At 39.5% G+C, this 27,206-nt stretch overlaps 1 protein-coding gene across 1 annotated transcript in view; it reads right to left on the reverse strand.

The window, feature by feature from the left end:
* atp6v1ba (ATPase, H+ transporting, lysosomal, V1 subunit B, member a) overlaps nucleotides 1-22,708 on the reverse strand; it is a 43,936-nt gene extending 21,228 nt beyond the window's left edge. The window contains 5 exon segments of the mRNA NM_001141746.1: nucleotides 664-741; nucleotides 1,326-1,419; nucleotides 1,504-1,602; nucleotides 2,090-2,145; nucleotides 22,548-22,708. Of these exon segments, the coding sequence (NP_001135218.1) occupies nucleotides 664-741; nucleotides 1,326-1,419; nucleotides 1,504-1,602; nucleotides 2,090-2,145; nucleotides 22,548-22,653 (433 nt within the window). The 5' untranslated portion in view covers nucleotides 22,654-22,708.
* Between the last annotated feature and the right edge of the window lie 4,498 nt (nucleotides 22,709-27,206).

Here is a 27,206-nt window from a genome sequence, read left to right on the forward strand (position 1 = left end):
TGTTGGAAGATCCAACCACGTGTGCCAATACTAGTGGAGGGCACTGTAATGGATATAAATGGTAGAGTTGGCCTCATAATAGTTTAAATTCAGATATTTAAACTATGTGTAGTTGCACACAAGTAAACTATGGTTTAGAAAATAAAATGAAATAAGTACACGTGAGGGAGATGTAGGAAATCCCCAAAAGGTTTCAAATCAATACATGGTGGGAAGATGGAACAAAAAGGTCAGAACGGAAATCAGGGTCAAACACATTGTTGCCTTTAAGATGGCAGACTCATGACCCTCTTTCAGGTCATCTATTCATTGGGATGCCATGCCAACACGATGGCACGCTACATGTGAAAAGGGACTCGGGGGATGGGATCAACAGTCAATAAAAGAGAGAGAGTTTGGCCTTGTGGCAGAGATACAACTAAAGACTGAAATCACACTATACAAGCTAAAATATAGCTTCACATCTAGATCCACTAGCAGAATAGAGATGGACGCTTATCCGTTGTGAGCTCAGTATATTATGATTATCGTCAAGGTACCATGGTTCTATTTTTTTAAATATTTTTTTTATCATGTCAGGGTCAATTTAATTTCACCACAGACAATGTTATCTAGGAATATTTTTTCACTCGGTGAATGAACTGAACTATAGCTCCGTCCTACCCATGATATCCAGGTAGTCTTCAGCCAGCACAGTGGGGCCGCGGTCAATGGGCTTGCCTGAGCCATTGAAAACACGTCCTGAAATGAAAAAGCGTAAGACATTCTCTATTGGTTTCATTTCATAGCACATGGATTGCCATCAACATAATTCTCTCTGCCTCTGATTCCTTAATAAATATGAGCAGTTATTTCAGGTTTCAGCCAATAGTGGAGATACTGTATCTAACATGTTCATTCATTTTAGGCCCATTAATCAGAATACTCTAGCAACAAATGGTTCACTCTCTACTATTCAAATACACCTGACCTTGAGACCCAATGATGTGGTTTGACATTTACAAAAGGTCATTCAAGCCTCAGATTTTCTTCAATGTTTTGTTCCCCTAAGTCACGTTCGGGGAAGACTCAACGCAGGACTCAAATTGAGGAATTAACAGAGGTGAGGTAAAAATGGAGCAGAACAATTGTATTAAGCACACTAAGAGAGTAAAGCTTCCAGGGTATGTTCTTCTTTGTGTGAGAAAGGGGGAGTAGGAAACAGTTATACAGATTGATGAAAACAGACGTAGAGCAGCCTAATTAAGTCTTAGTGGTGGATTTCATGCTTCCTCCTGCCTAGCACCCACGGGATGCTACTCAGCTTGTTGGAGGGCTCATCTTACCCAGCATGTCCTCAGACACGGGTGTGCGCAGGATGTCACCGGTGAACTCACAGGCCGTCTTCTTGGCATCAATACCAGATGTCCCCTCAAACACCTGAAAATGACATTAAAACAGGAATGTTCAGTCGTTTGTGGTGTGTACGCGTTTGTGTGTGTGTGTGTGGGGGGTGGGGCTCACCTGTACGACAGCCTTGGTGCCAATCACCTCCAGCACCTGGCCACTCCTCCTGGTGCCGTCAGGTAAAGTCAGATGCACAATCTCAGCATACCTGGGAAACTGCCACAAGATGGAAAAACATACATTTAACAAACATGTTTCTTACAGTCTTTCAAAACAGGAAACATACACAGCCATCAATAAGGATAACCCTGCAGAAAATAAGAATATCAATAAGCAAGCCAGAATTATTATACAGGAGTAATCTTGGAAACCCCCCCCAAAAATCTGGCATAATTGCATCAGATGCTCGATTAAGTTCTGGGGGGTGGCGACGTTAAAAGGAAGATAAACGCAATTTGCAAAGTCTCCACCCCCCCTTAACAGAAACTCTGCAAGTTTCAGGCAAGTCTATGGGCCAAATGTCCCCTCCCCTTCCCGAAATTCAAATGATGCGAGCATTGAGATATCGTGATTAGTCCAAATGATCAGTGACAAACAATCTGCATACCGGAACAAAGTTCCTCATTATCAGTCACAGCCTGTTGACAGACGTTACGATACCAGTTATGTTACGTGCGAGAAGTAATGTTAAGTTTTCAGTCACCTTCACATTATCCAGAATCACCAGGGGGCCATTCACTCCAGACACAGTAGAATAAGCTGAAATGGAGAAGAACAGTCAATTTGTTTTGCATCACGAACCACATTTTAATCCACAGTTATGCGAGTCAAGTCGTACCGTATGGAGAAATTTAAAAAAATCACGACAGCTGTGATGGAAACAGGAAGTTACGGTACAACTTCATATGCCGACAGATAATGTTTGTTTGTTTGACACGGTGGGATCTTTGTGTCTAAAATTAATAATGCGAGAAATGTCAGTTGAAACTCCTTTATGTGCAAATATTGATATAATAACCATCACATCGAAGTAAACTTGAAGTCACGATGATATGGTGTGTGTTCCACCCACCAGGGAATCCATGCAGTTTATTAGGCTACAGATTAAATCAACTATGATGAACTTCACAGTGTTAAAGCGGACAGTGATGAGCTTGATGCACCTTTCAAATAAATGTCAAGGTCTTATTCTGGTGACATGGTCGATGCTTGACTGTCGTTTGACAAATATTCTCGCTCTTATGCATAATAATCTCACGTAGACTAGCCTTCCAGCACAGCATCTGCAAGCTGATGGCTAGAGCACATGCCAGAGTAGGCACATTTTCTATTTAACGCAACCGTTTGTGACAAAACTAAAATCGGGTAGAGTTGAAAATGCAGTGGAAACGCATTGAACTTCTGAAAAAAACTTCAGCGAAAAAGTAGTGTGTGTGTGCACTGTTACCAAGCACTGATTTTTAACCGCAACAAATCAGTTTGGTGGAAACACACCATTGGTGGGAAAACGCAATATTTTCTTCATTCAGATTTTGAATATTCACATGAAAATCTGTTCCTAATTGGATGGAAACCTAGCTATATAGGCAAAATTGTTTCGCTTGCAAGTAGATCAAAACCATGACCTTCAGTATAGGGGGGGGGAGACATGAAAAACATGTCCACCAGACCCAAGAGTGGGCTTAATGTTAGACAAGAGATGCGACACCTTTGAACCAAAATGTTAAAAGCAATAGTGACGGAGGTTAAGAAAGGGGCATGGCTTTTTTTGCATGAAAGCCAACAATCATATGGTAGGCTAGTGTTTAAGGATACCTATGTTAGTAATTGCAAAGTGACCTTTCGTAAAGGGGTTTAAATGGCTTTCATGCATTTCATGGCCAAATGTCAAGGCCAGGCAAATGGAAAGGAAAATACATGAAATATACGCACTTTGAACATAAGGGGAAAATTGTATATACCTAGACCAAAGTCTACAATTTCTTAAACAATAGGACAGACATGCAAAGGCGATTGTTATGGGAATTAGTGAATTTCGTAGAATTATAACTTAGCACAATCCATTCATTAATTCATTCCCTGTACTCACATTCACCCCAGTGTCTCCACTTTTGCAAGCTTGTTAGGTTTTTTGGCTCCAACCATCTCTTTTGTCTGTGCAATAAGCAATTAGCCTAATTATTAATTGCTTAAAATGACTTTCACCCATCTCCAAAACATCCGTTTAAGGTGGATCAAGGATTCAGCACTCTTTTGTGTTCACTTGGTCCCGAGACCCTAAACCTCATTGTAAATACACATATTAGAGCACTAACCGCCTTAGGGAGGGATGTGGCCCCTAAGGGCCAGGAGTTCTACACAACCACAGTGCTCAAAGCCCTCCCAAACTGACTTTCTACTATAGCATGGGTGCATGGGCCCATTTCCTGCTTCCAAAACACCAAAACGCACACCCCATCAAAATGATCACAAAACAAGGCAAGGCAAACTAGGCAATCAACCATGTTTTAACAAATACCCAAGAAAATAAAAAATATGTTTTGGTGGATGTTTAAATCTGAACTAGGACTTTTAACCCAATGAGTCTCACCGTAATGCCTGTGCGTTTTGGACTTCTAACCACTTTTAAACATTGCGTGTTCATCTGCATCCGTAGATGCCAACCATTAGTCAATGTGATTAATGGGGGCTGAGCTACAGTGATGTTTGTGAGACAAGGGTGGATCCCGGCCTTTTTACTAAACTGTCTGTAGAGTCCGAACGGTTTGAGCTACAAACTATTAAAAAGCTGACACCCTCACGAACATTTATGACACAAGACTGGTTAGAAGGTAAGCAGTTCTTCTACATAGAAGACAATAGGAAATCCTAGGGCATAGTGTCTATAATACTGTAATAAACTAAGTTGTGGTCACAAACTCCGAACAGTTGTCACTGACTAGTTGTTTATCCCACTGAGCAAAGACTTTCTGTACTTACAGCATTCATATACATTTAATCAAGGCTTTCGCTTTAGCTGACATTATTATTAACAGTTGTAAATAAAACTCATGAATGCAACTGTTTATGTCAAATTGGTTTGTGTTCTACTTGTAGCCCAGGTTGTCCTGAAAATAAAATGGTAAAACACTTCATTGTGAGGCTAAATATAAGGGGTAGACATGCAGATGAATTAAAGTGAGATAAATGAAAAGCTGATTTTTTTCTGGGGTCTCAGGACTGATAGGGTTAACTAGCCAAACTCACCACACTGTGTATTGAGGAGCCCAAGCTGTCAGTGTCATGGGAAATATACAGGTGGATGAATAGGTGGAGGCGGGCCTGGAGACTGTCATTAAAGGCCCAAGTAGAGACAAACAGAAGAGCATGACTGTGGTCCAAACTTTGTCCTCTTACTTTCTTTGGGAAAACATTACCTCTGCTGACATTGGAGCCAATTTGTCAGTGTATGTAAAAACGTGCGCCTCCGCCTGCTTCTTCTCGCACATCTGTAGCATGTGAAGGCGAGGAGAAGGGCCGTACGGGGGGGGGCATTGTTTCCACCAGGTCTTCCATCATGCCCTCGTTTCTTTTTTTTGTGTGGACCGTCAATCTCTTGGCCAATATCAAAGCTGCAAGGAAATTAGAGCAGACTGGTTCTAACACTGAGTACTAAAGCCTGGCAGGGTGCATCCACTATGCCACTAATTAGGCAGCGGCCAACAAATAACCTGTCAATGCGCTATAGCCATTTCTCTCACACACACACACACACACACACACCTGCATTTCAACCCCTATTACCCAGCGTAAGAGAGAGGGGGGGGGAGAAAGAGTGTGAGAGACAGATGGCACACTCAAGTGTGATAAAAAGAACCACCACAACAGAGGGGTGCTAGTTGCCCTTCATTCACCAAATAAACTGCCTCTGCTCTGACTATCAACCCCCTGCACCAGGAGTAAAGACATTTGTCGAGTCGAAAATAGACTATTTAAGATTCTAAAATCCACAATGCAATTCTGCAGCACCTCATCTGAACCAGATACAGAGCCTACCCATACAAAGGAAATTACAAAGTCACTGATTGATTCCCTGTTTTGCCTCCCTCTACCCTATGGCACAGGCCTTGTATGTAGGCTAATGAGTTGTCTAGCATTAATTAACACTGCTAAGCCTCAGTGCGAGCCCACGATCGCCTCAGTCTCAACACTTAATGAAATGATCCCCTAATTAGCTATGAATCCTGGTTCTCTCTATTTCGTAACTTTAATTCAGAACGTGTCACTACTCAAATCTGCAAGTAGGCCTATATGAATTAAATATAAGCATGCGGTGGCGATAATCATGATTTAGGCTAGCCTTGATGATATCTTGACTCGAGATATTAGCCTAAATTATTAACTATGGTGCATCATAATATAGCCTAGCATTTGAGTTTCCATTCTACCCTGTTGATAAACAATATATGCCCATCTTTATTAGAATTTACTTATTTAGGTTAGGGGTCACTGATGGCATATCCTCAAACCAAAAACCTTATGTAAACCTTGTAATTGACCTCGCATCTAAAATCTGGCAAAATTCAACTTCCTCTCTGAGGACTCCTTTCATAGCCTAAAGCCCTTGAGTTTCCACTCGAAATGGTTCCCAAAACTAAAAATACAATAATATGAATGCAGAAATATGCAGAACCACTGCAAATATCCCCACAATGAGTGTAGTGAAGGCCAACAAAAATATGTCACTTCTATTAGCCCACAAGCTCAGTCTTTGCAATCATGGCTGCACTAAATAAAAGATTAACCTCATAACTGACAGGATTATGCTTTCGCCTCCAACAAATCTTGGATATTCCCTTTAGATTTATTTATTTTTTTCACCCCTTTTTCCCCCTCAGACAAATTGCAGAATGTACATTGGTTGGTCGTGTTTAGACCTATTATGGAGTTAATAGCTACACTTACCCTACAAATCGTCCATATTTCTAAAAAGGAGATTCATATGGCTATTTACTGAAGGGTTATAATTATGATGCAAGAAAATTGCAGCTGTATAATTGTACATGAACCTCTTAAAATCTTTTCAGAAGTCCACAAAGCTCTAATGGAAAATATATGAAAACAAATGGGAACGTAAGCGCAATTTCAAGACGGGCCTATTTTCAGAGACTTCATCTACGCATTTATTGTGAGAAAGAAAATTATTCTTGCAGCATCTGGTGGATGGTGCTCTCCTAAAATACCCCCCAAAAAGTAATTCCAACAAAACAAATAAAACGCATTGTTGCAATTATGGTTTAGACAAGGCCCACCAGAACTTATAATAATGAAAAACAATTCAAAGGCATCCTCTGGGACAGTTGCACACTACAAAAAAAAAATATATAGTAGGCCACTTATTACACAAGATAACGATTAAATCAATGGGCTATACATTCATATGGTGTGAAGTAGCAACATTTCCCATTAGGTTTGAAAAACTTTCTGCACCTCTTTTGCTACTTGAGCTCAAGTGCAGCGGTCCCCTGGCTTGGCATGCAACGGCAGTGTGGGTCACCCTCCGGCCTGTTCAGCTGCCAGAGCCCTTTGTGTACAAAGATGTTAATTGGTCCTAATCCGCCACTAGAAGCTGTTTTTGTAGCCTGACCTCGCACCCTGAAGAACACCTTGGTGTGAAATACTAAAGGGCCCATTCAAGTACCAGAGAAAAGAGGTACAGAGCATTCCAACACAATTCAATTTCCCTGCTGAAAGAGGGGGATCTGGGGGGTGCTGGGATGGAGATGGGGTGCATCATCATTTGAATGCTGAATAAAATGGTACAAAGCAGTGGTAACAGTGATGTGCGGCTCACAATCACACATTCTACCCGACCACAAGCATGGACAGGGGGCTTCTCACAGGCTGCCAGGAGATGGGAATGCTAATTGGCCCAAGCCTGAAACCAGGGAACCTCCTCATACTAAAACATCCAACTAGCCAACAAACCCACTCCACCCCAAAAAAATTAAGTCTAAACAGGTTCCATGGGATGTCCCAACTGACGTCACCCCATTGAAGTTGAAATTTAAAACGATTAGTGTTAGGGTTGAGTAAGGGAGTACGGGGAAGAAAATGTATGAAATGTATGCATTCACTACTGTAAGTCACTCTGGATAAGAGCGTCTGCTAAATTACTAAAATGTAAATGTAATGGTAGGTAAGGCAAGGGTTGCGTTAGAGTTCAGAAATCTGCATTTTAAACCATTTCACCTGAATGTATATTGAAAGTCAGTCTTGTTTTTTGCTTCAATAGAGTGATCATGGGCGTGCATCTATAGTTCCCCTTAAAATATATATATATATATACACATTAGTGCTTACAATTAAAAAGCAAGGTCTTCTTTACAAAAGCTACAGCCATCATATTTCTAATGTTTATCATAGAAAGAATGTAGCCAGCTACATTTCCTAATGTTTTGCATGAAGTTAATCATGCATATAACCAGAGAAAAGTACTAGAGAAAAGGAGCTACACATCAGTCAGAGCGCTGTCTGCTGATAGAAAGCCCCTTTGTGAATTCTGATCCGAGTGGAGGAGAAGTGCAACTCAAGCACAAAATTAGTCTGAGGCTAGCAGAAATTACAATAAGAAGCATTTTAGATGTCCGTTTATGCGTTATTTTTTGTTGTTGCATAATTCTGCATTAACATGAGCCCTGGGTAAAGGTTTAGGGTAGGGATGTTCCTTTTTGTGCTATCCAGGATCATTATAATGGATATATGCGAAGGATTGGCAATAGAAACAAAGGTAAAACAAACTAAAAAGTACAGTTTGCTGTTTTTTCAGCTGCTTGATGTGTGTGTGTTAGGTTTAGTTGGCTAGCAATGGTGAAGTAACGTTAGCCAGCTATCCTCCAGAACTATATTATTTAGTCGACAATCAGCTCGTTGTTGACCATTTAGACATTATCTATTAAATAATGATTTAATGAAGTTGTCTCTAGTCATCATTGAACCTCTGCTAGCTAGTTACATGCCAATGATTTGTTTAGCATAGCAACGTGGAATGAATAGAATGAACGACTGGGTCAAAACATGAAAAAGGAATTAAAGACCAGCCTGTTTGGTTTGCAACTTCAGAACTAATTGGCTTTTGCCTGGACTATATCATCTGGTGGAAGGAAGGGTGAAAAAATATAATAAAAAAAAAGGTATCATTTTTTTTTTTTTTTTTTAAACACATTGGCAACCATTTTATAAAACCCATAAAGGCCCTCGACCTCGGGAATTATCGTGTAATAACTCCCGCCTTGGGCCTAAGAACAGCCCAGAGTTATCAGCCGATTGTCCCCGAGTTCTCATGCCTTATTGCTTAAGTAACTGTCCAGTGAAAATCTCGCTTTTAAAAGCTCATACCCAAATAATGTTATTGACTCGTTCTACACTTGCATTTGTGGCCAAAGCATAAATCTTTTTTTAAACGCACAACAACAAAAAAAACACTTAAAAACCCCATCTCAAACAGACCATTTCAATAACACTTGCCATTTCCTCAGAGGATGACGTCATGTTTTTGGCCAGGATGTTTCATTGGCTGAGCTAGCAAACCAGCTATTTACTTGTCATTAATATTTTTTATTGACAGCTATGCCCACACCATTTTGTTGTTGGGTACGCCCACACCATTCAAAAACGACAGAAAATCTGCTTTTTAACACAGCTGAAGTCGGAAGTTTACATACACTTAGGTTGGACTCACTAAAACTCGTTTTCAACCATTCCACAAATTTCTTGTTAACAAACTATAGTTTTGGCAAGTTGGTTAGGACATCTACTTTGTGCATGACAAGTAATTTTTCCAACAATTACTCACTGTATCACATTTCCAGTGGGTCAGAAGTTTACATGCACTGTTGACTGTGCCTTTAAAGAGCTTGGAAAGTTCCAGAACATGATGTCATGGCTTTAGAAGCTTCTGATAGGCTAATTGACATCATTTGAGTCAATTGGAGGTGTACCTGTGGATGTATTTCAAGGCCTACCTTCAAACTCAGTGTATCATTGCATAACATCATGGGAAAAATCAAAAGAAAAATCAGCCAAGACCTCAGAAAAAAATTGTAGGCCTCCACAAGTCTGGTTCATCTTTGGGAGCAATTTCAAAACGCCTGAAAGTACCATGGTCATCTGTACAAACAATAGTACGCAAGTATAAACACCATGGGACCACGCAACCGTCATACCGCTCAGGAAGGAGACGCGTTCTGTCTCCTAGAGATGAACGAACGGACTTTGGTGCGAAAAGTGCAAATCAATCCCAGAACAACAGCAAAGGACCTTGTGAAGATGCTGGAGGAAACAGGTACAAAAGTATCTATAGCCACAGTAAAACTAGTCCTATATCGACATAACCTGAAAGGCTGCTCAACAAGGAAGAAGCCACTGTTCCAAAACCGCCATAAAAAAAGGCCAGACTACGGTTTACAACTCCACATGGGGGTAAAGATCATACTTTTTGGAGAAATGTCCTCTGGTCTGATGAAACAAAAATAGAACTGTTTGGCCATAATGACCATCGTTATGTTTGGAGGAAACAGGGTGAGGCTTGCAATCCGAAGAACACCACCCCAACCGTGAAGCACAGGGGTGGCAGCATCATGTTGTGGGGGTGCTTTGCTGCAGGAGGGTCTGGTGTACTTCACAAAATAGATGGCATCATGAGGAATAGAAATGATGTGGATATATTGAAGCAACATCAAGACATCAGTCAGGAAGTTAACCTCTATGGGCTAGCGTCCCACCTACGTAACAGCCACTGCCAGCCTGTGGCGCGATTTTCAAAACCTTAAAAATCCTATTACTTCAATTTCCCAAACATATGACTATTTTACAGCCATTTAAAGACAAGACTCTCGTTAATCTAACCACACTGTCCGATTTCAAAAAGGCTTTACAACGAAAGCAAAACATTAGATTATGTCAGCAGAGTACCAAGCCAGAAATAATCAGACACCCATTTTTCAAGCCAGCATATAATGTCACCAAAACCCAGAAGACAGCTAAATGCAGCACTCACCTTTGATGATCTTCATCAGATGACAACCCTAGGACATTATGTTATACAATACATGCATGTTTTGTTCAATCAAGTTCATATTTATATCAAAAACCAGCTTTTTACATTAGCATGTGACGTTCAGAACTAGCATACCCCCGCAAACTTCCGGGGAATTCGCTAACATTTTACTAAATTACTCACGATAAACGTTCACAAAAAGCATAACAATTATTTTAAGAATTATAGATACAGACCTCCTCTATGCACTCGATATGTCCGATTTTAAAATAGCTTTTTGGTGAAAGCACATTTTGCAATATTCTAAGTACATAGCCCAGGCATCACGGGCTCGCTATTTAGACACCCGGCAAGTTTAGCACTCACCATAATCATATTTACTATTATAAAAGTTTGATTACCTTTTGTTGTCTTCGTCAGAATGCACACCCAGGACTGCTACTTCAATAACAAATGTTGGTTTGGTCCAAAATAATCCATCGTTATATCCGAATAGCGGCGTTTTGTTCGATGCGTTCCAGACACTATCCGAAATAGTAAAGAAGTGTCGCGCGCATGGCGCAATTCGTGACAATAAAATTCTAAATATTCCATTACCGTACTTGAAGCATGTCAACCGCTGTTTAAAATCAATTTTTACGACATTTTTTCGTAGAAAAGCGATAATATTCCGACAGGGAATCTCCTTTTCGGCAAACAGAGGAAAAAAATCCCAAAGGCGGGGCGGTCGGGGTCACGCGCATAAGGCCAGTGTCCCTTGATCGGCCACTTGAGAAAGGCGATAATGTGTTTCAGCCTGGGGCTGGAATGACGACATTCTGTTTTTTCCCGGGCTCTGAGCGCCTATGGACGACGTGGGAAGTGTCACGTTAGAGCAGAGATCCTTAGTAAATGATAGAGATGGAAAAGAAGTTCAAGAAATGGTCAGACAGCCCACTTCCTGTAAAGGAATCTCTCAGGTTTTGACCTGCCATTTGAGTTCTGTTATACTCACAGACACCATTCAAACAGTTTTAGAAAATTTAGGGTGTTTTCTATCCATATGTAATAAGTATATGCATATTCTAGTTACTGGGTAGGAGTGGTAACCAGATTAAATCGGGTATGTTTTTTATCCAGCCGTGTCAATACTGCCCCCTAGCCCTAACAGGTTAACTTGTTATGGATAGGGGGCAGTATTTTCACGGCCGGATAAAAAACGTACCCGATTTAATCTGATTATTACTCCTGCCCAGAAACTAGAATATGCATATAATTATTAGCTTTGGATAGAAAACACTTCAAAGTTTCTAAAACTGTTTGAATGGTGTCTGAGTATAACAGAACTCATTTGGCAGGCCAAAACCTGAGAAGATTCCAAACAGGAAGCGCCCTCTCTGACTATTTCTTGGCCTTCTTGATCATCTCTATCCAAAACAGGGGATATCTGCTGTAACATGACATTTTCTAACGCTCCCATAGGCTCTCAGAAGGTGCCAGAACGTTGAATGATGACTTTGCAGGCCATGGCTGGAAAACAGTAACGCATTTGGATAGTGGTCGATCTGAGAACAATGAGACTGGGGGCGCGTGCACGAGACGACTCCATGTTTTTATTTTTTCGTCTTTGAACGAAAACAGGGTTTCCCGGTCGGAATATTATCGCTTTTTTACGAGAAAAATCGCATAATAATTGATTTTAAACAGCGTTTGACATGCTTCGAAGTACGGTAATGGAATATTTTGACATTTTTTGTCACGAAACGCGCGTCACCCTTCTTTACCCTTCAGATAGTGTCTTGAACGCGCAAACAAAATGCCGCTATTTGGATATAACTATGGATTATTTGGAACCAAACCAACATTTGTTATTGAAGTAGAAGTCCTGGGAGTGCATTCTGACGAAGAACAGCAAAGGTAAAACAATTTTTCTTATAGTAAATCTGAGTTTGGTGAGTACCAATCTTGGTGGGTGTCAAAATAGCTAGCCATGATGGCCGGGCTATCTACTCAGAATATTGCAAAATGTGCTTTCACCGAAAAGCTATTTTAAAATCGGACACCGCGATTGCATAAAGGAGTTCTGTATCTATAATTCTTAAAATAATTGTTATGTTTTTTGTGAACGTTTATCGTGAGTAATTTAGTAAATTCACCGTAAGTGGTCGGTGGGAATGCTAGTTCTGAACGTCACATGCTAATGTAAAAAGCTGGTTTTTGATATAAATATGAACTTGATTGAACAAAACATGCATGTATTGTATAACATAATGTCCTAGGAGTGTCATCTGATGAAGATCAAAGGTTAGTGCTGCATTTAGCTGTGGTTTTGTTTTTTGTGACATATGCTAGCTTGAAAAATGGGTGTCTGATTATTTCTGGCTGGGTACTCTGCTGACATAATCTAATGTTTTGCTTTCGCTGTAAAGCCTTTTTGAAATCGGACAGTGTGGTTAGATAAAGGAGAGTCTTGTCTTTAAAATGGTGTAAAATAGTCAATATGTTTGAAAAATGGAAGTTTTGGGATTTTTGAGGAATTTGTAATTCGCGCCACGCCTATCATTGGATATTGGAGCAGGTGTTCCGCTAGCGGAACGTCTAGATGTAAGAGGTTAAAGCTTGGTTGCAAATGGGTCTTCCAAATGGAAAATGACCCCAAGCATACTTCCAAAGTTGTGGCAAAATGGCTTAAGGACAACAAAGTCAAGGCATTGGAGTGGCCATCACAAAGCCCTGACCTCAATCCCATAGAAAATGTGTGGTCAGAACTGAAAAGGCGTGTGCGAGCAAGGAGGCCTACAAACCTGACTCAGTTACACCAGCTCTGTCAGGAGGAATGGGCCAAAATTCACCCAACTTATTGTTGGAAGCTTGTGGATGGCTACCCGAAACGTTTGACCCAAATTAAACAATTAAAAGGCAATGCTACCAAATACGAATTGAGTGTATGTAAACTTCTGACCCACTGGGAATGTGATGAAAGAAATAAAAGATGAAATAAATCATTCTCTACTATAATTCTGACATTTCACATTCTTAATATAAAGTGGTGATCCTAACTGACCTAAAACAGGGAATTTTTACTAGGATTAAATGTCAGGAATTGTGAAAAACTGAGTTTAAATGTATTTAGCTAAGGTGTATGTACACTTCTCACTTCAACTGTACTTGATAAAAAATAAATTCAGAAGGAAACCGATAGTAATTCATTATAGATCATATTTCATAGAAATCTGGAAACAGCTACTTTAATCCTGGGACACCAGGTAGATACAATTAGTTATCAGGTAGAACAGAATACTGCTGGATCTCTGGATAGTAGGGGTGATTAAGTCATACAAGGATCATGATGGCGGTGTTCAAATATGACAGTTCCAAAGATTAGCCCAAGTACTGTAGACAGGCATTACCATACTGATGTCAAAATACCTTAACTATCCTCATTAGGCTAACTGTTTCTAATGGTGCCATTTCGACAAGATGTTGGCCTAATTGTTTAACTATTCAAACCTTCAGGCTGGTGGTAGAAAATAAACCTATTTCTACCACAGCGCAAATAAAATAAGACGGACAATGCTAAACTGAATTAAAGCAACCTTCAGATAAAATCTCAATTGCTTCTAAAACCAGTGTAAGAGAGATCACAAATGGAAACCAATTTATAAAAATACACTACCGTTCAAAAGTTTGGGGTCACTTAGAAATGTCCTTGTTGAAAGAAAAGCAAATTTTTTTTGTCCATTAAAATAACATCAAATTGATCAGAAATACAGTGTAGACATTGTTAATGTTGTAAATGACTATTTTAGCTGGAAACGGCTGATTTTTAATGGAATATCTACATAGGCGTACAGAGGCCCATTATCAGCAATCATCACTCCTGTGTTCCAATGGCACGTTGTGTTAGCTAATCCAAGTTTATCATTTTAAAAGGCTAATTGATCATTAGAAAACCCTTTTGCAATCATGTTAGCACAGCTGAAAACTGCAGTCCTGATTAAAGAAGCAATAAACCTGGCCTTCTTTGGACTAGTTGGGTATCTGGAGCATCAGCATTTGTGGGTTCGATTACAGGCTCAAAATGACCAGAAACAAAGACTTTCTTTTGAAACTCGTCTGTCTATTCTTCTTCTGAGAAATTAAAGATATTCCATGCGAGAAATTGCCATGAAAATGAAGATCTGGTACAACGCTGTGTACTACTCCCTTCACAGAACAGCGAAAACTGGCTTTAACCAGAATAGAATGAGTGTGAGGCCCCGGTGAACAACTGCGCAATAGGACAAGTACATTAGTGTCTAGTTTGAGTAACAGATGCCTCACAAGTCCTCAACTGACAGCTTCATTAAATAGTACCCGCAAAACACCAGTCTCAACGTCAACAGTGAAGAGGCGACTCTGGGATGCTGGCCTTCTAGGCAGAGTTGCAAAGAAAAAGCCATCTCAGACTGGCCAATAAAAATAAAATATTAAGATGGGCAAAAGAACACAGACACTGGACAGAGGCCTAGAAGGCCAGCATCCCGGAGTCACCTCTTCACTGTTGACATTGAGACTGGTGTTTTGCGGGTACTATTTAATGAAGCTGCCAGTTGAGGACTTGTGAGGAGTCTGTAACTAGACACTAACGTACTTGTCCTCTTGCTCAGTTGTGCACCGGGGCCTCCCACTCATTCTATTCTGGTTAGAGACAGTTTGCGCTGTTCTGTGAAGGGAGTACTACACAGCGTTGTACGAGATCTTCAGTTTCTTGGCAATTTCTCGCATGGAATAGCCTTCATGTCTCAGAACAAGAATAGACTGACGAGTTTTAGAAGCAAGTTATGTTTCTGGCCATTTTGAGCCTGTAATCGAACACACAAATGCTGATGCTCCAGATACTCAACTAGTCCAAAGAAGGCCAGTTTTATTGCTTCTTTAAATCAGCACAACAGTTTTCAGCTATGCTAACAAAAGGGTTTTCTAATGATCAATTAGAAAACCCTTTTGGATTAGCTAAAACAACGTGCCTTTGAAACAGAAGTGATGGTTGCTGATAATGGGCCTCTGTACGCCTATGTAGATATTCCATAAAAAAAATCTGCCGTTTCAGCTACAATTTACAACATTAACAATGTCTACACTGTATTTCTGATCAATTTGATGTTATTTTAAATATACTTTTTTTTTTTGCTTTTCTTTCAAAAACAAGGACATTTCTAAGTGACCACAAACTTTTGAACGATAGTGTATATACTATGGTACAAGGACAGCTGAGCAGGATTATTTTTGATGAATAAGGAATTGAATAGCCTAATCAGCCTGCTTCCTGAAAACACTGTTAATGCTATAAAAGCCTGCATACAGGCATTGGTATGTTACAGACTTCGTAAATAATTTGTTGAAATGGCAGAAACTCAATATGTATATAAAAAAAAGTGTCACATTTCTGAGAAGCCAAATTTAAAACCAAATAGAATGTCACATGTATAGAGGGGGGGAGGAAATGCATGTCTGAAATATTACAACAGTGATCATAAAGGTAAGCACGCACATGATTCAAAGACAGGTATCAATTAGTACAAATAGGTTACATTGATAAAAGTTATTTACAGGGGCATTGACAAAAAAATGGGGATGCTGTCCAATTTGCCAGTACCTCCTACTCACCACTGTTTCTAACATACAGCTCTTCTAACAATGCTCCTCGTAGTGATGACAACCCCATCAAATGGGCATGCTTTTAACATTGCAGGTAGATGGCCCCAATATGGAAAAAGGACTCCCCACCTGACTGCATTGATTGGGAAGCATGTAATCAGGCTCGGACCAGGGGAGAATTGGCTAGCAGGGTGGGAACACTAATCTGTGGGGTAGTTTTGCTGGTGGGGAGCATACTGATGGGGGACACCTATACAGAGAGGCAGCTGGTTAACCCCAGAGCCCATCTGCAAAGGTGGTGCATTTATAACAGATTGAAACAAGAAGGATGCCACAGCAACAGTTAAGAGCCATTTGCAGGGGCGAGAAGCATTTCGTCATTCTCTTGGTAGCCTAACCTGTCTAGAGATGGCTCAGTTTGGGTCCCTCATTGTCGGCAGGAGCAAAGGAAGGTTGAATTCAATTCAATTTCAGTCATGAAATGCACTGAATATTTGCTAAGTAAATTATAGTACTTTCAATTTTAACAAATTCTAGTAATTCACTGGGTAATTTAAAAAGGGTAGCCACTTACTGTATGTTGTATCTGAAAAGGGGAAATCACTACTCTGATCTTGGAGGAAGTGATCAATGGAGCAACAGAGGAGATTTCTTGACATGGAAAATAAACTGGCCTCTCACTTCTCCATAAGGCTCACTACAGTCTAAGGAAGACGTGAAGAAATGTGAAAAACACCAAGCTAAGGAAATGTCTCAACTCAACTTGGATTGATTTCTCCTCATACAAAAATAAATGTGGCATGTTCATTTTCTTTCATGTTAAGACAAACGTCCACAGAAAGTATTTATTTCTCTGACAAGCCAGTTGCTTAAATACTTGCAGAGATAAATAATGAACACTATAGAATTGTTCAAAGAAATAAGTTTAGGACGGGTTTTGTACATTGAAAATGATTTCTACGTACCATCTGGAGGCATTTGCTTATCATTAGCCTACTACATCATTACAAAGAAATAGTCTGCCTTGTGCAATGCCTTTACAACACTGACTGTGTCCAACTAAAACAATGGGAAGCCATCCACTGGGTTAATTACCTTTGTCTCATGTCAATTTCAACAAAGGACCTTTATACAATTAAAGTCAAAGACTTGCTGTACACCTCTTAATTTCTCCTCCATTTCATAGAATATTTTCACTGCCTCACTCAGACGCCTGTTGATTCACTGATGTACCACAAAGCATTGGTACATTGTGATCCTATAGCCTAGGTTGCATTCATATAGCTACCCCAGGAAAATGGTTTCTTTGAACCAAGTCTCTGAAAGTACAGGTTATGGGCTACTCACCAACCTCTCCCAATAAAGTTGGGTCTATGGCACGCATGGTACTGCAAAGATGCCAACTCATTACTATGATGGAACGCAAGATGTTCAATGCGTACCATCTTAAATTATTCATGAAAAGGGTGTTTGTCACTATTTTCATACCAGTTTCAAACATTTTAAAAAAAGAAGAAAAACAGGACGCCTTCTTATGAAAAACATGTGCCAGCTCATGCACCATTAAAGTAACAGAGAGAAGGCTAAACTGCTTTCTAAAATATTATTTGTTGAAATTGCTGCCCGGACTATAAGCATGCATTGAATGGCGGCTGTTCAGTATGATGTTGGATGAAAAATGGTTCAATCTGGCATGCCTACATTAGAGGGGACATTTGAAAAGTAGGATGGGAGGGAAATAGGGTTATAAAATCAAAATATTTTTGGCATAATTACACCAAAAATCACAAGTACCGGATGAGCATGCTTGTTTAAGATAAAAAATATATTACTAGTAAGAAGTAAATGTTGTATATTGCTCAATTCAATTTCATTTTTGTGACCCAAATCTTATAACCAACATGCTAAAAGATATAATTTAGACAATAGTAAAAACAGATAAACTAAACATCAAGAATCAACTGCCTGCCCTGCCACAAAATGCTGTGAATGCTATTATTATTATTATTATTATTATTATAATTATTATTATTATTATTATTATTATTATTATTATTATTTCACAGCTCAAATGCTGACATTTTTTACAAGGAGTACATAAGTTGATATTTAGGTGCGCACAAATACCATAAAATTAAACGCCGAATCTGAAATAGCTGCCTGTCCCTTTTAATAGCCAGGCAACGGCACACATTTCAGCAAATAAACACCAGTTTTAAATAAACATTGGGTCTAAATCAATTGCTTACGAGGTTACCATGAATGTTTACAAGGTTTATTTACATTAAATAACTCAGTAATGACTGGTAAAAAAAAAAAATAGGCCACTGAGAACTTCTAGTTAACTGGCAAAAAGCTTTATTTTGAATAGAGGCATACTAAGACAAAAGAAACATGACAGTGTGTAAATGATCACACAGTGCAGGAAATAAAGACATTGAAATGCTGGTAGTGAATGCAGGAATTAAACAATTAACTAAAAAAAAAAAAATGAGCAAAAGCTGTGTGCATTAAGGAAATGGACACCTGGCTCAAATGGAAGCCTGTCTTCTAAGCGCCTTTTGTTCAGTGATTTAAGCAAATAAATGCCTGGGCTATTACTTGAAGCTTAAAAGTACATTTATGAGCACAAATAAATTATTTTCGTGTTTTAATGATAAGAAATGACTAAAAGTTCATGAATAAAAGGTTTTTGGAGTGTTCCACGGTCAATCAAGCACAACGTACTCACAAAAATATGAGTCAGTCAGGTGAGACATTTTCAGCTGCCCCTTTAAGGGGAGGGCCTTTACTATGGTAATGGCACTCCGTGTCTTTCAGAGACTGGAATCTCTGTTGTAGAAAACTAACTAATATTGGAAAACAACTTAGCATGTGAACAAAATGATGCAACTAGCCAAGAAGCACAAGGACAGATAGTAGGTCTTTCAGGTCAAGTCAACCAACATTTGGGCTTTGGATTAAAAAAATGTGTTTCAAATGTTCCCAAATTCTGTTTGACCACCCGCCAACGTGACTGGTGAAAAGGACATTCTTACCTGCCAATGCCAAAATCTACCTGCATTTGGCGGGTGTTCATTTCCCTTGAAAAAGAAAATGAGCCACACGCAATAATTTAATAACCTAATGACCAACATTTTGACAGACAAGCTGTCTTCATCAGGGTATAACAAACACGGGTCACTAGTTTATATAGTGTCAAAGGACACACAGGTGTCTATAATCATGGCCGGGTGTGGCTTGATAACATTGGTTAATTTACAGATATAAATAGAACATATAAAACACAAATGGATAGCATACGATCAGATACAATTTGGCTACATAGGCCTACAAACATTTACAATGATTAGCAACATCACAAGAATGGCACAAGGTGTTCATTTCCCACCCTGAAAGTGCCACTTAAAATGGATCATGAACAATTGCCGCTTTCCATCATAAACTAACATACATGTACACTCACTAGCCAGTGTATTAGGTACACCCATCTAGTACCGGGTCAGACCCCCCTTTGCCTCCAGAACAGCCTGAATTCTTTGTGACATTCTTCAAAGTGTCAGAAAGTTCCACAGGGATGTTGGTCTATGCTGACACGATGGCATCACACAGTTGCTGCAGATTGGACGTCGGTACATTCATGCTGCTAACAACCCGTTCCATCTCATCCCAAAGATGCTCTATAGAATTGAGGTCTGGGAACTGCTCATGCCACTCAAGTAAACTTAACTCATGTTCCAGGCGACGTTTTTCCACTCCTCAATTGTCCAGTGTTGCTGATCGCGTGCCCACTGGAGCCGCATCTTCTTGTTTTCAGCTGATGGAACCCGGTGTGGTCATCTGCTGCAATAGCCCATCCGTGACAAGGATTGACGAGTTGTGCGTTCCGAGATGTCGTTCTGCGCCAATATTTGTCTGTTTTTGGACCGCCTGTTAGCTGGCAAAATTCTTGCCATTCTCCTTCAACCTCTTATCAACGAGCTGTTTTCACTCACAGGACTGCCGCTGAATGGATGTTTTTTGTTCCTCGTAAATTCTAGACACTGCGTGTGAAAAGCCCAGGAGGGTGGCCGTTTCTAAGATACTGGATCCAGCGCGCCGGGCACCGACAATCATACAACACTCAGTCGCTTAGGTCACTCGTTTTGCTCATTATGCTGCGTCTTGTCCTTTACAGAGATGTACATAGGTATACTCCTTTGTTATGTTGACAGGCAGGCCTATGGGCTACCATTTTATGTTCAAACTCAAAACATACAATATATGCCTACATCAAATGTCCTTCCACATATGTCACCAAGAGCAGATAGAGGCTGAATTCAGACTACAATATGGTTCTAAAGTCCTGCCTTTAGCCGGAATCAGAGACAGCCGATTCCACACCACAGCTGGATGTTGGCCATGCCTATTTTCACATCCTGGTGAAGAAAAGATGGCTGAAAGGCACCCTCTTCCCAATACACCACTGTTAAAAGGCCTCCGAGATGGAGGCATATCACAGATGGATGGTGACTCCATTAACTGTTCCTTGAAATAATAACATGGGGATATGATTTCTCTACATGTTCTCTTTCATATAAACCTGTATGAATTATTTTGGCCGCTGCTGAAGTGTTTAAACAAATTGTTTTTACTTTAAATGTATGAATCTGAGCTGCAAAAAGAGACTATTAGCTAAGGACGCTAATTAGAAATTTAGCAACATTAAATTCTATGCAGACAGGTATTTTGTCTGACAAGCAAAAGTCATTACAAGCTCCAGTTTAATTGATAAAGCTGGTCTTAATTTGTTATTATTAATCTGAGTACGTTGATAATGCTAACGTTAGTCAAATTTTCCAACTGCTGATGGCTAGGCTACATCTTGGGAGCCAATTTCATTCCTACAATCCGGTGCCTTTTGGACCTCAACTTCTGGAGGGAAAAATAATATAATTTTTCTTTTTTGTATTCTATCAGAAAAAGGGACATGTTTGACTTTCAGAAAAACATATTGGCTCACTCAGGCAGTTAAACCCCTGTTAGGTACATAAGGTGCATAATCGCATACAGTCACTGCATATTCCCAACATGGTGGAACCTAACAAGGTGGAAATGTGGAGACTAAATTATCCATAGCTCTGTGGGTGATTGAGATTAAGATAGTATAATGGTAAATACTTGAGGATTTTAACTTCTATATTAAATGCATTTTAGAATTTGATTAATTTTCTCTATAATTTAGCCTAAGAGGGTGGAAATGTATGAGTGAGACAGACTAGCATCATGAAACATGTAAAAACATAAAACCGAGTGTTAATATTTATTTAGCTTTGCACCATTGTTTTCTCAACAAACAATGACACTTCCTGAATGTGATGTCATTGTGGAAAGGGGCTGTTTACTTAAAAGGAGAATTAATACAAACTAAAAGGGTGGAAAGTGATATCAGGGACTCAGAACATGTATTCATACAATATTCATGAAAAAAAATGTTTTTTGATGAGAGATTTTAAATGTATTATTTGATGGCTTTTATTTCATGTAGAAGTTGATGAATAACATCCTTGGACATGGAAAAAAACAAACACGTACATCCAATGAAAGCAAATAAAGTGTTCAAAATGCATAAAATTCACTTTCAAGATCCATATTTTTGTGTTAAGGTAAAGGACACCTGAAATTGTATTTGAATCTTTTTAGACTCCACATTTTACACTAAATAAGGGGGTCATGAAAGGCACCGCACACTAGGAAAGACCCTTACATTTTAGAATGGGGCACCGACTGGCTATTAGTTTTACTCTTTGCAATGTCAGTCAAACATGTTTAAAGATATGTATGTAAATTATAGCTAGGATAGGGAATGAATCAATTAAAAATGACTGTATGCATGACACATCCTCTCCTGCAGCCGCTCACGTGATTACGTCACATGAGTGGGATAATCAACCCATCTGTTACTATTCATGTCTTCCTATCATTTCCACACCACAATACAATTAGTTAGCTACCTAGATAGTTACAATTTCCAAGAAATGCAGCAGCGTATTAAAAAAAAGTAGCTAAAGCCGTTGAATGTGTGACGCGATATATTTCGCTACCGTTTCACGGTTATTCAGTCAGGAACAGTCAGCTGACGATAGTTGAATTTGCTTAAACTAACTAGCTAATGTTCGCATGACACTTGATTTAGTCCACCAGAGTACATAGCTTTAAACATATGCATGTAACGATTATTAAACTCTGATTATAGAATTGCATATAACATACAAGCAAAGATGATTTAGACTTTTGCAAAACAGCTCCGCGTACTGTACAGGTTTGCTAATGCTAACAATTGGGCCCATAAGCTAATGTTAGCTTGCTAACTAGTCATTTCACTCCTTTTCGCATTTGACTTATGTCGCCTACAGTGATAGTCGGCCAAGTTTTATATTGGATATTTCAGACACTAAGTTTTTGTTTTCTCGCTAACGTTACCAAGCTATGGAAAAATCAACATTTGTTCTGGCTAGGTACGTACTCAGCCTTGGTTGTGAGATGTAGTTTCTGGTCACAGCCTGTGTGTGTGTCCTTGCCGCAGCAGGTCCGTTGATGTCCATTGTCCTGTTTCCCACCAATGTTGCCATGGTTAAATTAACGAAACTCACTGGTTACCTGCTACGTTACAGTGTGCTGCTAGCTGTGATGCTATTAAATGACACTGCGCTGGCGGCTAGTCATATGACTTTGGAAACCGGATGTTTGGGATTCCACTAGTTACTACAAACGCAAAGTAAAAATTGTCTATAGCAAAAATTTTATGAAATAAATGGTTTATTGGTCTAAATTTAAGGTTAGGCTTATGCATAAGGTTTATCATTGTCGTTAGGTTTAAAATCCAGATGTTATGAAGATGAATTGTATAAATAGACGGGGTTTATGACTTTGTGGCTGTGGTAATTAGTGACGACGGGATGTTTGAATGTACAGGAAGACAAGGTCTTCAGTTGGATGCGCACGCCGCTGTTTATCAATTAGATGCGCACGCCTCAGCACAATCATCTTTCTGAGTGTACAGTGAATATGGGATAGCCTACAAGACCGATCCTATGCTATGTAATCATATTAACACGACACTCAACCGATTAAATGGAGGAAATAGGTGAACATTTTCACACACACACTTAATAGATTTCATAATGCCAAATGAAAATGTGATTATCTAGATTGTCTTTCACAGCACATGTGGGGATTGCATTTCAGGCGGTAGCCTATCTAGAGATGGACATTCTCCCAGTATGTACGCCTTTTGGTTATAGTGGTACTTGTATATTGAGGGCCTACAGTTTTAAAGGTCCTTGAAAGTAGGCTACTTCAGTTAGAATACCTGAACAGGGCTAGAGAAGGCCCAAATTGGATGACTTCTCACACTGCCAGTGGTCCGGTAAAAATCTATTTCCGTGTCTATTATTGCAGAAAATGTGTTTTATTTGAACTTTTGAACTTATGAAGTTGTGTGGTTTCAGGTACACTATTAGCAAATTATGAGAGAACAGCAGTATGCAATTCCCACTGGAATCTCATAACTGAAAATCATGACTTCTCACTTTATAATTTAGTTTAATGGAATTTCTGGCAAAAGAGAGGTGCTTTGTCTGAAATATTACATTGTATTCCACATAGCTTATTGCTGCAATACATCACATTGGTATACTGTACGAGATAGTGATCTGTCACAATCGGTGATCTGCTTGTGCATCGTGACCTTCATTTGAGCTACAGTAGTAGCCTACTGGCTCCAGATTGCTGAAATCACATGTGCCTCACACTCACACAATGTCCTGGTGAGTGCATTATCACTTATTTTGAGTGACAGGAAAAAAAACGGCACTGATCCTGTCTCACTTGAAGCAGCACGTCCAGCACAATAGGTTGTAAGCGAATGTTTGAAGATGGTTTTGAACTGGTGCCCCCTACCCAACTGACACACACACATACACACCAGCTCTCTGATGGCAGAAAAAGCACTACAGATTGAAGTGGGTAAGCACTGCAGCGGTGAAGCTGACGACACAACCCATTCCCGTAGTCCCTGGAGAGCCTATCCAAACGTTTCAGACTGCATGCAAAAAATAGCAAATTGATGCTACTGAAGGGCTCCCGCCCACAGGAGCACTGCCCTCATTTAAAAAATATCAGCTTTTTTCCTGAGTATTTTCAAATGAGTTCAAAGGATATGATTTCACACAAACACCTTGTTACTACCTACCTAAGCTACTTGGAATATTGTGTTACTGTAAAGGTGAGGCCATTGTACATTTGGTGTTAGTTGATATGTTAAATCAACCAACATTTGGTGTTAGTTGATATGTTAAATCAACCAACATTTGGTGTTAGTTGATATGTTAGGTCCACCAACATTTGGTGTTAGTTGATATGTTAAATCAACCAACATTTGGTGTTAGTTGATATGTTAGGTCCACCAACATTTGGTGTTAGTTGATATGTTAAATCAACCAACATTTGGTGTTAGTTGATATGTTAGGTCCACCAACATTTGGTGTTAGTTGTTATGTTAAATCAACCAACATTTGGTGTTAGTTGATATGTTAGGTCCACCAACATTTGGTGTTAGTTGATATGTTAGATCCACCAACATTTGGTGTTAGTTGATATGTTAGGTCCACCAACATTTGGTGTTAGTTGATATGTTAGGTCCACCAACATTTGGTGTTAGTTGATATGTTAAGTCAACCAACATTTGGTGTTAGTTGATATGTTAGGTCCACCAACATTTGGTGTTAGTTGATATGTTAGGTCCACCAACATTTGGTGTTAGTTGATATGTTAGGTCCACCAACATTTGGTGTTAGTTGATATGTTAGGTCCAACAACATTTGGTGTTCGTTGATATGTTAGATCCACCAACAAATGGATAAAATAATAAAGGCCTATTGTTTTATCAGGCTGTTAGTGGCTACATTTGTATTATTTAATATGACTAAAATGTATTGATATGACTACACAAAGATTTCTATAATCTTGTATCTCAAGGACAATTGACCTACACGAAATTAGATCGTTTCCCACATCCTCGAAAAATGTAAAAGCCCTTTGAAACACATTACTTGAGGTTGAGTCATCATGCCTACAGAATGCCTTTATATAAGAATGACATACTGTCAGTACATATATTGGTAAATACTGCAATTCAATTGTTATTGTTTCAAGTAAGGCCACTTAAAGGGGCAATCCGGGATTGTAAAAACGGCAAACCGTTTTGAAGCTATACAGTGTTTGTTTACAATTACATTGTTTACAAACATCATAGTAAAAACAAGCTTATATTATGGGTTCTGATAGGGTAAGACAGTTGAACTAAGCTTGTGAGGTGTTAGTTATATTGTAACAACCTTAACCCATCACCTAGCGACCTCATCAGGAGGGCTAATGGCTAAGGTATTGGGTTGACAGTCGCTGTAACTTTCTAAACGTGGGTCTGCTGCAGCTGGCTTTGCACGGACTGATTGCTAGCGACGCTAGTGTTATGTATTGGGATTGTGCCGCAGAGCATCATGGGGGTTATGTGTGTGTAGATGATCATATTCTAGATAAATGGTTGAACTGAATTCCTTTGAGGATTAAACGTAAGTGAGTGAAGTGAATGAAGATCATGTGACTGAGGAAAATATTGCTGTGGCAGAACAGAACGTAACCATGTTGAGGAAAATATTGAAATGAGTGACAATCAGGAGCCTTTTGAGGAACGAAAAATGGCTGGAATTGTTGGAAACATTGGACAGTTTGATGAAAGAATTGAGCTGTTGAACTCATATACAGAACACTTTGAATATTATTTTCTTGCAAATAACATTGATAAGGACAAAATTGTGCCAACATGTTTTAGTGTAATGGCACAAAAGACATTTAATTTACTACGCAGCCTGCTACACCCAGACAGGCCAGATGTAATAAGATGTATGGGGATATTGTGGAAATACAATATATATACAAAAATACAGTGGCAAGAAAAAGTATGTGAACCCTTTGGAATTACCTGGATTTCTGCATAAATTGGTCATCAAATTTGATCTGATCTTCATCTAAGTCACAACAATAGACAAACATAGTGTGCTTAAACTAATAACACACAAATTATTGTAATTTTTTTGGTCTATATTGAATACATAATTTAAACATTCACAGTGTAGGTTGGAAAAAGTATGTGAACCCCTAGGCTAATGACTTCTCAAAAAGCTAATTGCCGTCAGGAGTCAGCTAACCTGGAGTCCAATCAATGAGACGAGATTGGAGATGTTGGTTAGAGCTGCCTTGCCCTATAAAAAACACTCACAAAATTTGAGTTTGCTATTCACAAGAAGCATTGCCTGATGTGAACCATGCCTTGAACAAAAGAGATCTCAGAAGCCTTAGATTTAGAATTGTTGACTTGCATAAAGCTGGAAAGGGTTACAAAAGTATCTCTAAAAGCCTTGATGTTCATCAGTCCACGGTAAGACAAATTGTCTATAAGTGGAGAAAGTTCAGCACTGTTGCTACGCTCCCTAGGAGGGGCCATCCTACAGAGATGACTGCAAAAGCACAGCGCAGAATGCTCTTTGAGGTTAAGAAGAATCCTAGTGTCAGCAAAAGACTTACAGAAATCTCTGGAACATGCTAACATCTCTGTTGTTGAGTCTATGATACGTAATACACTAAACAAGAATGGTGTTCATGGGAGGACACCACGGAAGAACGGAAGAAGGCACTGCTGTCCCCCCAAACATTTCTGCACATCTGAAGTTTGCAAAAGTGCACCTGGATGTTCCACAGCGCTACTGACAACATATTCTGTGGACAGATGAAACTACAGTTGAGTTGTTGGAAGGAACACACAACACTATGTGTTTAGGAAAAAAAGGCACAGCACGCCAACATCAAATCCTCATCCCAACTGTAAAGTATGGTGGACGGAGCATCATGGTTTGGGGCTGTTTTGCTGCCTCAGGGCCTGGACAGCTTGCTATCATCACAGGAAATATGAATTCCCAAGTTTATCAACACATTTTGTATGAGAATGTTAGTGGCCCAGTCAGAGTCCTGACCTCAACCTGAATGAGATGCTGTGGCATGACCTCAAGAGAGCAGTTCACACCAGAAATCCCAAGAATATTGCTGAACTGAAACAATCGTGTATTCC

The sequence above is a fragment of the Salmo salar genome, chromosome ssa18, assembly GCF_905237065.1.
Source record: "Salmo salar chromosome ssa18, Ssal_v3.1, whole genome shotgun sequence".
Lineage (NCBI taxonomy): Eukaryota > Metazoa > Chordata > Actinopteri > Salmoniformes > Salmonidae > Salmo > Salmo salar.